The following is a 10,332-nucleotide window of genomic DNA, read 5'->3' on the forward strand; positions in this document are numbered from 1 at the left end:
TAGGAGTATATAGTGAAAGTCATGGACAAGTAATGGGCCGTGAACTTTTGTTTACTGACTGTGACCTGTCCATGACTTTTACTAAAAATACCCGTGACTAAAACGTAGCCTTAAGTATGAGCCATCCACTTGATGATATGATCAGATTATTCTTCAAATATAGTTTCTGACATGTTTGCCATTATTTGTTGCAATATATTTTCGTGCAAGTTGTTTACTGCAGTACTTGATCAGTGCTGTAGTTGGTCAAAGACTATTTGTCAAATAATTTAATGAATAAAGGAATTATTTATAGAGAGGAAGTTGGGGCTTGTGGTTAAGGTACTTCATGGCACTTAGGAGAGCTTGGTTCCCACTGGGCCACAGATTTCCTGTGTGACCTTGGACAAGTCTCTTATTATTGTTTTATTTATATTATCACAGTGTCTAGGAGCTGTAGTCATGGATCAGCACCCCATTGTGCTAGGAGTACAGATCTCTCTGTGGATCAGTTCCCCATCTGTAAAATGGAGGTAATGAGGCCTCATTGGCCGGTTTTGTCTATACAGAGTATAAGCTCTTCAAAGCAGGAACTGTCTCATACTATGTCTCTGCACAGTGTCTAGATCATTGGGACTTTCAGCTCAGTTGGGACCTCTACATGTAACTATAAAACCAATAATAATAAAGTTAGAATAATTTGACTTATTTTTTCCATAGTTGACCTGTTCCGCTTAGGCTGATGAGCAACTTGTGGTGCCATTGGTCCCACAATTCATGTTTAGTAAAACATGATATTGTGATGTGCTAAAGTTGCCTACTTTATACAATCAAATGAAAGACTCTAACATGATGTTTACAGTTCTGAACAGGAACGGCTATCTGTTACGTGATGCTTGGCTGGAGCCTAAACTGAATTCACCCCAACTAAAAAAGAATATCAACCTGTAAATATATGCTTGATCCCTGTTTCAGGGGGATGATGCGCTGGGGAGAAGTTCATAATCTCCATCACATTAGCGAAGAGAGACCAAGTTCTTCAGTAGAACCCCCAAACCATGAGAAAGGTCAGTGTTCTTTATATATTCATCAGAAAGTCCTCTGATGTGGCTGCACAGGTACAATTGATGACAAAATGTAGCCCTGTCTGTGGGGAGGAGTAATACGAGACATCTTGGGATATTTAGACCCTACTTGAATACACTATAACAAATAGTAGTGATGGCAATACATCTGCTCATCATCTATATAACAATCAGCCCATAATACTGAATTATGCTGTCTCTACGGAGATTATCCCCAAAGACTCAATGGAATGACATACTGTTACTGGTGGCCAGTTCAAACAGCCGATAACTCTGAGTGCTTTATGAACACTACAAACCATTATACCTTCGTACCAGCGTCACCTATTGGCAAACAGCTATAGAAATGATGCTGCAAGCAGCACTGGGCTGTACTAAAAGGGAGGTGAAGTAGCTCTACACTGTGCTGATGATGTTTTATTTTGTCCAGGTTGCTCCTCTTATGAGAGCAGCACCCTGAAGCCTAGGAGTGTGCAGGAGCTCAACTCCCTGACCCCTCACAGAACCAGAGCCATGAGTGATGCTGCACAAGTGAGGAAAAGGGAAAATTCCCCCACAATAGCAAGAAAAGACGTGGAAACACACAGGTTCTCCATTAATGGGCATTTCTACAACTACGAGGTGTGAACGCTCTCCTGTGCTAAAAGTTACTGTGAATGTGGCAGAGAACTGATGGGGTGAAATGCAGCGATTTGTTTAAGGCTTGATTCTGCCTTAATCATCATCAGGTGAAGTGTGGCATGAGAACCCAGCAGCCCAAGCCTCCAGAGAGCTCCCGCACAGTGCGCTTGGCCATGTCTGCTGCACCGTGCTTAAGGAGGGAGCAGTGTCCTCCCCCCTCTGTGTCTGGCAAGCTCGACTGGCTGGTAAAAAGGGGGCATGGAGTCATGGTTCTGCCCACCCCCCATCCCTCCTTGCCCTGCTCCCAGCACCTAATACTGCTAGGGATGCTGTATGCCCTGGTCTGTGTCTATGTCAGAGAAGGCAGGCCACAGAAGTGTGCCTTGCCCTTGGAAGAGAGGTTTGGAATGGTCCTTCGTTCCTGCGGGATTTTGTTCGGCAGCCTTGGACCAGCCCCCAGGCAAGCTCTGTCTCCTGCAGAGGCAAGCGTTAGCCTTATGGCAAATGGTTCCATTGTGCCAGAGAAGCAGACTGTCGCCTTCACTCCCAGAGCTTTAACCGATCTTTTAGCTATCCTGGGCCCAAACCATTGAGAGCCTTGAAGCAAAGGGCCAAGACTTTGAACCTGACTCAGTAGCCTCTGGGAAGCCAGCATAGAGAGCAGGGGACTATGCATCTTTACTGTGATTCTGGACAGTACCTATACAATGGTCACTCCTTATACTGGTACCGCCCTGCCCTCTTAGGGGGGCCCTGGCTCCCTTATGCACATCCACATGGGCTGACCAGAATCTTTCCCAGATGTGTTTGCTCACTGGGATAGCCCCCTGAGATACGTCTCCCAGTTTTACAAGGTCGACGGCAGTCATGGGACTTATTTCAACATGCAGTAATTCAGCATTGTCTCACCAATTGTAATTGTTGTATACGACCTTAAAATGTTTGTTTGTTTTTAACGTTTTACTCTTGTTTTTCACCTCATTAATTTTTTTACCCGACATTAATTTAAGGTCTATTATCATAGGCTGTGACATGACAGGTACATTAGCTTCAATTTCCTCTTTCAGAGTCCCCAATAAATCCACTTCAGGCTCACTTGATTAAATAATACCCCTGCTTGGGGCCAGTTTATTACCAAAACACAGTTCATTGATTCCTCAACAAAAATCGCAAGAGCAGTCCATTTCCCATATCCCCCATACCTGGTCCTTTCAACCCCGCTCTCCCCAGCAAGTGTCCCGCCCGTCTCTCTGCTGGAAGTCCTTCCGTAGCACAGTCCGGTGTCTTCCTCTTCCGCCACACCTAGGCTCCTCATTGGCCCTCTTCTGCCTGGATGGCTAGCCCAGCCCTTCCAGCTGGAGCTCAACCCCGCTCTTCCCAGCAGGAACCCCCACAGCCCCTCAGCTGGGAGATCATCTTTACCAGGGGAGTGTCCCTCACTCTCCCGGGTCTTCTCACTGTTCCCCGGGTCCAGCTCTCCAACCTGGAGACATCAGTGGGTAATCCCCTCTGGTGCTCCCCTTGCCTTTCAGTCCTCTCCAGTCCTGGTGCTCTGGCTTGGGGAGGTCAGCTGATAAACCCCTCTTGCTGATTTCCTTCCTTCAGGCATCTTCCCCCAGGAAACACCTTCTGGCTCTGGCAATTGTCAGCTTTCCCTTTTCCTGACCTCACTCGGCAGCTCTGATTCACTCTGTCTCTCTCTCACTGGGTGTCTCCAACTCACCAGGTCTTGCTCTCATCCTGGTCTCTTTTGTCCAGCTGCCCTGATCTGTTATAGTCCCAGGTGCTGCCCTGCCCTTTTAATTGGCCATATTGGGAGCCCCTGCTCTGGCCCACAGGCTCTGGACCTATTTCATTCCCCGGGGCCAGGCACACTGTGACAATCTTTACATACAACAAGGTTATAACCATAGTCTTTGGCCCTACTGAACTAAGCTACTACACTTCAACCTCCCTAGTCACTCAGTTTCAGACCTAAAAGTCGCAATTCTCCAACAACAAAAACTTCAAAAACAGACTCCAATGAGAAACTGCAGAATTGGAATTAATTTGCAAACTGGACACCATTAAATTAGGCTTGAATAAAGACTGGGAGTGGATGGGTCATTACACAAAGTAAAAACTATTTCCCCATGCTAATTTTCCCCCTACTGTTACTCACACCTTCTTGTCAACTGTTTGAAATGGGCCATCCTGATTATCACTACAAAAGTTTTTTTTAACCTGCTGATAATAGCCCACCTTAATTGATTGGTCTCATTACAGTTGGTATGGCAACACCCATTTTTTCATGTTCTGTATATAGATATCTTCCTACTGTATTTTCCACTGCATGCATCTGATGAAGTGGGGTTTAGCCCATGAAAGCTTATGCTCAAATAAATTTGTTAGTCTCTAAGGGCAGGTCTTAACTACCCACCGGATAGTGGGTAGTGATCAGGGATTGATTTATCGCATCTCATCTAGACGTGATAAATCGATCCCCAAACGTGCTCCCCGTCGACTCCAGAGCTCCAGCTCACAAGAGGCAGAAGCGGAGTCGACGGGGAAGCAGCAGCGATCGACTCGCCACCATCCTCATGGCCAGGTAAGTAGACCTAAGATACGCTGACTTCAGCTACTCTATTCGCGTAGCTGAAGTTGCGTATCTTAGGTACCCCCCGCTTCCCCCGTGTAGACCAGGGCTAAGGTGTCACAAGTACCCCTCGTTCTTTTTGCTGATACAGACTAACACGGCTACCCCCCTCTGAAACCTGATCCAAATTCAGCACTCATATCTGCTGGGAAAATGCAGACTACCTTCATTAAAAGCCGTGGAATGACCCCCAGAGTTAGTGATATAGCTGAGATCAGAATTTTGGCCTATTGTTTTTAGTGCTAAGAAATAAAAACTATAACATAGGATTTTGCGGTAGAAATGCTGTCATAGTTATAACTATAGTAGCTCAGAATATCTTCATAATATTCTCATTAATTCTCATTATATTCTTTCTTCCTTCCTTTATAAGAAGCTAGAAAAAAAACAAGAACCACGCATTGCATAAGTCTGTTCACAGAAATATGTCACACTGAAAAAAATTGGGACTATTTACTGCTTTTAAAATATGCATAAGTAGATTTCAAGGAGCAGACAATTTCAAGCAAAGAAAGAATAATATACACATGTTGCATGACACAATGCATCATATTGTCCCGGATCGATTTTAAACCAGTGTGTTTTCATCAAATGTCACATTCTGTTGTTGCTCTTGGTTTTTAGACATCGGTTTTCACTCCAGCCTTTGGATCAGAAACTAAAATAAGAATAAACAGTAACATGAAAACAGGAGAGGTGATTGAGCAACTACTGCAGAAATTTAAGGTAATTCTCTTTGTGTACGCGCGCACACAAAAATTGAATTCTGGAAAAGAACCAGAATATAGAAATGCCTTCTGTCGCCGACTGTATCAAAGGACAGAAATATTAAGGAGACTTGCCACAAACAGAAAGTGTAGCAAACGAAGTGTGCTATTGCCACTTTTAAGGATGAAGGTAGGTTTTATTTTCCTTAGGCTTCATATGTGTTTTGAGACTAGTGACAAGTGTTTGATGCGGTCGTTACTCTAGTTTCCAGAGCAGGAGGAACTAGAGAATGACTTCATTAGAACTACATTTACGGGAAGGAAAGCTGCACTGTATCTTCAGCTTTTCCTAGCGAATGACTTCATTATCACCACATTTCCAGTAAGGAAAGCTAATCTATTGCTTAGTGCACATGCCCATGTCTCCCTCTAGTGACAGGCCCTCACAAACATGATTTGCTTATAATTCGTGGCAGTTCATTAGCCCACGCCAGTCAGGCTACAAAATGTATTTTGAAAACTCTTTTTTACTTAAATCTGGATATGTTTATCAGTCAAGGACAAACTGATTTGATTTAAATGTCACAATTCACTCTCTCCAGTAGCAAAAGAGGCTCAATTCTTGGTATAACTAATAGTGCCTCCTGAATCTGCCTTGTTACCATGGCAATCTACCACCCAGGAGTCACTTTATAAGGGTGTTGCTGTGGTAACCACTGTTTGGTGCAGTCATAGCAGGATTGTAGCAGTTAAACCCACGCTGCAGGGGGTTCGCAGAGGGAAGGGATGGGGCTTACACCCTGTGCCTTCCCAGCCTCAGCCCCCACGGGGCAGGCCCCGTGCATGAGGAGCCAACAGTAGCAACTCCAGCTGCCTGGTCTGCTTGCTGCTGTTTCCATATGAACAAGGTAAGCTTTTAATAGCTATTACATTGGGCGGGGTGGAAATAAATATTTTGTGATTTGTGCCTCACCTGCAAAAAAAACAAAAAACGGTCACCAGGTTCCCCTGCTTACAGCAAAAGAAGTTTTCCTTCAGCTCAAGTGGCAAGACCTGTGTTTCAGTGAGGAAGGTCCCATGTTCAAACCTCACTGATAAAACATGGCATCTGGATGTATGCAGCCAAGGAACATTACAGGAGCAGAAAGGCTATTAAAAACAGGCTGCAATGATCTTTTATTCTAGCGTGATTAGAATAATCCTTCCTTTGGAAGTGATGAATTTGCCCTACTGTCTTCAGTCAAAACTCTCATACGTTTTCATAACTAACATGTGCCACTAGCCCGATGCCCAGAGCTTCCCTTATACTTGAGTGTTACATAAAATATTGCCAAAAGAACAGTTCTAAATTATTGAAAATAATCACCTATCTGCAGTTCTTGCCATTTCAGAATCACTTTATACTGGAGATAATTAATAACAACAACAATAATAGTGCCTAGCTTTTATATAGTGCGTTAGAGCTTTCTAATCTGACCTTACTGCTGTACAGCACCCTTAAGTGAGAAGTCAGTGAAATGCAGTGGAACATGATGTGAAATAAAATGCTAAAAGGAGAATGTGGACTTTTATGAATAATACCCATAACTAATGGGACTACCGTTTCCGAAGACACCCAATAGAGACTAAATCATGAGTTAGATGTAAAAAGGACTGAGAATTTCGTAGTGTTATTCAGGCAAATAGGTGGTAGTAAATCCAAATTCTCTACTGCGGTGTCTGTACAGCTGGTAAATCTGATTGTCACAAAAATATTTATATGGAGTATTACAGTGTTTCCAGGGAAACAAGGGAGTAGTGATCCATTACTTTTTTGTGAGATGATCTACTGTGGTGATCCATTACTCTTCTGGAAAGTACAATGGTAGTTATATTAATGACATGATAGCTGGGGGCAAAGGGAAGGAAAATGGTACCTTAGTGTGAAACCTTATCCAAAGTCCAGATAGGGTGACGAGATGTCCCAGTTTTATAGGGACAGTCCCGATATTTGGGGGTTTTTTTATATGGGCTCCTATTACCCCCCACCCCACCCCGTCCCGATTTTTCACACTTGCTCTCTGGTCACCCTAAGTCCAGAATGTTTAAGGGGGCCACCCCTACTAATTTTTCTATCTACTGTCAGTATTGACAGCCCACTGTGAGTTAAGACCACAAATTTCAGGTGCATCCCTTATATCTGTTGATAGTTTAATGATGGGGAAATGTAGCATATATGAACCCTGCCATTCAGTGCATTGAGTCAAGTTTGGTTTTTCTTTGTCAGATTGAAAACAGTCCACAAGAATTTGCACTTTATATCATCCACGCATCAGGAGGTAAATAAAACAGTTTGTTTCTCTGTGGCTCCACGGCTGATTAGACTTCCAATGGGCTTTGGAGGCTGCTCATATCGCACACAAAAGGGACAGGCGTTGGAGTCTTATCTGTGCTCTGCCAATTGGGGATTGCGTTGGTCTAAAACCATTCGTGAAGACCTGGTGCAGTCTCTCAGTGGAAAACGGAACTTAATTTATTCATCATATACTTTGTATATCTAATGTGTGTCAAGTTAACTTTGTTATTTTAGGAAAAGCAAAAATAGGCTTAAGAACCTAATTTTAGATAAAATGCTGCTATAATTTACAATCTGTGAAACCCCACTGAACACTTTGGAGTAGAGGGTACCAGTTAAGTTTGTTGGAGGAAGTTCTATTTGAAACCCATCATATATCGCTCTCAAAGGGTGATAAAATACTTACATGAGGCAGCAATAGCCCAAATCCCTTTCACATGGTGGCTGTCTGTATATCAGGTCTACAATTTTTATTCCTGTCATATTTTACATTGGCTTTCAGAATAAGGAAGATAATCCTGACTCTCAGTTGTCCAGTTTATATTATTGGTTTGCAGAATTATTCACTGGGATTTTATTAAAGAGAAACTAAGGCTAAAATTTCCAAACCAGTGGGCCTGAAATTAGGCTCCTAAATCCATATTTCATCACCTAAATAGAAACTCCTGGTTTCTATTTAGATGCCTAAATATAAGTTTAGGGCCCTAATTTAGGTGCCTGGTTTGGAAATTTTGTCCTGAGATCCGTAGGACCATATGCTCCCATCGATCTGCATGTGGCACTCCCATTTATGTTAATGACATTTGTGTGTGTTAAATAAGAGCAGTGCATGTCCAGAGTATGAAAGTAGTATGTCTAAGCAAAGAATTGGCCATACTATTTGAGTTAGATATTAGTTACTGCTGCTGTATGTTGTGCCACAAAATGAACATGCATATCAATTCATTTGTTTTCGTTCCCAGAAAAGAAAAGGCTCAAGAACACAGACACTCCGCTGCTGGAGAGACTTTTACAGGGTCCCTCAGAAAAGATTGCCCAATTTTTTCTCATGGACAAGAATGCAGAAGAAGTTACCAGTGATGTATGTGATCCTCCTCGTTCTGCATATTTCCCAATACTCTTCCCATTTAACACACCTCACTGATGTGCATTTCTTGTGGTCCCCACAATAGGTTGCTCAGTACCTTAAATTTCATGTTCCTCTTCTGGAATCCTTTCTGCACAAACTAGATGAAGAAGAAGAACGGGAGATTCAACAGACAATTGCAAAGTAAGTAGGAGTAAACGAGGTAGGTTTGCTTTATTTGTTTGCAGTCTGAGAAAATACACTGCTTTCAAAGTCATTGGTAGGTGCTACAAGGTAGCACCTAGATACAGCGTTATATTGTGGCTAGCTCTGCACAGGTGTACAAAAATAGACAGAGGGCGCAAGTAGCCTTTCTCATCCCTCTGGCACACCTGCCAAGTAGGAACCACAGTCTCACTGATTCCCATCCCAGTGTGCAAGACCTGTGGATGTCTTCCACTGACAGCCGCACTGGGCACACTGGCCAGCAGAGCGTGCACACTGCACCCTTTAAATGATGTTGCAGCTCCCTTTGGAATGCACAGCCTCAGTGCTCCCAGAGATATTCTTGCTAAATCCATCAGAATGCCTCCAGAGACTGCCACTGGGCAGGAGCACATCTGCATCACACCCACACCCAAACTCCGGGGCTGTGGCTGTAAATGCAAGAACAAATCCTGTAGTATTTGCATAGCACTTAGCAATGATTTGCTAATGAGAAGAAGGGAGGGTCAGTGGTGAGGGTGCTAGCTTGGCATTCAGGAGACCCAGGTTCAGTTCCCTACTCACCCACCCCCTCAGTTCTCCAGTTGTAAAAGGAGGATTGTAGTGCTCCCCTTTTGAGGATAAATGTATTAAAGCAGAGATACTCGGACTGAGGCTCGGGAGCTGCAAATGGCTCTTTAATGTGTCTCCTCTGGCTCTTTGCAGAATATGATATTAAAACACTGTGTGATTTAATTATTAACCAATAAGGATGCTTTTACTATGTTATTAACCAATTGTAGTTGAGAAAAAAATAATACTTGGTCAGTCATTTTGCTGTGAGAATAATACATGTATATACATAAACTAAATATTTCCCCATTATACGGTTTAAATATGAATAGTACTATAGTAAATGAACCAACGAATTCACATGACTGTGGCTCTTTTGGGTACTGTTGATCACTAATTTGGCTCCTGAACCACTGAGATCTGAGCATCACTGTATTAATGATTATGATCAGAGACTGTAGTAACCCTGATCTGGATAGATCTATAACTCAACACCCCTTAAAAATGCTCTTCAGCTAGCTGACATGAACTTTCCTGATGCCAGCCAGGGACAGACCACAGTCATGGGCACTTTAGAAATGCAGATCAATAGCTAAGGCTAGGTCTACACTGGCAATTGAACGACAAAATGCTTGTCTTTCAGGGATGTTTAAAACCCCCCTTTGCCAACGACAGGTGCCAGCGTCCACAGCACTTTGTCGGCAGGAGCGCTCTCCTGCTGACAACGCAAACGCTGCTCATTGGGGTGAAAGTTTTTTGTCGGCAGGAGAGCCAGCAAACAGCGGCTATGCTGCACAGTTTTTAGCGACACAGCTGTAGCGACACAGTCATGTCACCAAAAGCTGTGTGGTGTAGACAGAGCCTAAACATGTAAAGGACCTGTCACTGAAGTCAACAGAGGTATGTCAGTTTAAACCAGCTGATGATCTGGCCAAAACAAACAGGACAGGGAATCCAGAAAAGTTCAGGCGTTTTCTAACAACAAAGTTGCCATTTTCCATCAGAATTTTTTTCTGATGAAAAATTTCTGACCCATTCAAATATTTAACTGAACATTTGGGCTGAATTTCTGCATAGTTCAGTATGTTTTGAAATGATTACGCTCTCTCTCTCTCTCTTTACCGCAG

General features: G+C 43.2%; 1 protein-coding gene across 3 annotated transcripts in view; it reads left to right on the forward strand.

Moving 5' to 3' along the window:
• The window catches only part of RASSF6 (Ras association domain family member 6), a 37,982-nt gene that overhangs the window by 23,526 nt on the left and 4,124 nt on the right, over positions 1 to 10,332 (forward strand). For all 3 annotated transcript variants that reach the window (XM_074950402.1, XM_074950403.1, XM_074950404.1), the window contains 6 exons: positions 955 to 1,046; positions 1,495 to 1,685; positions 4,945 to 5,046; positions 7,294 to 7,345; positions 8,325 to 8,443; positions 8,535 to 8,632. In XM_074950402.1, the coding sequence (XP_074806503.1) occupies positions 955 to 1,046; positions 1,495 to 1,685; positions 4,945 to 5,046; positions 7,294 to 7,345; positions 8,325 to 8,443; positions 8,535 to 8,632 (654 nt within the window). The remainder of the gene's footprint in view (positions 1 to 954; positions 1,047 to 1,494; positions 1,686 to 4,944; positions 5,047 to 7,293; positions 7,346 to 8,324; positions 8,444 to 8,534; positions 8,633 to 10,332) is intronic.

Source organism: Natator depressus, chromosome 4 (genome assembly GCF_965152275.1).
Source record: "Natator depressus isolate rNatDep1 chromosome 4, rNatDep2.hap1, whole genome shotgun sequence".
NCBI classification, from domain to species: domain Eukaryota; kingdom Metazoa; phylum Chordata; order Testudines; family Cheloniidae; genus Natator; species Natator depressus.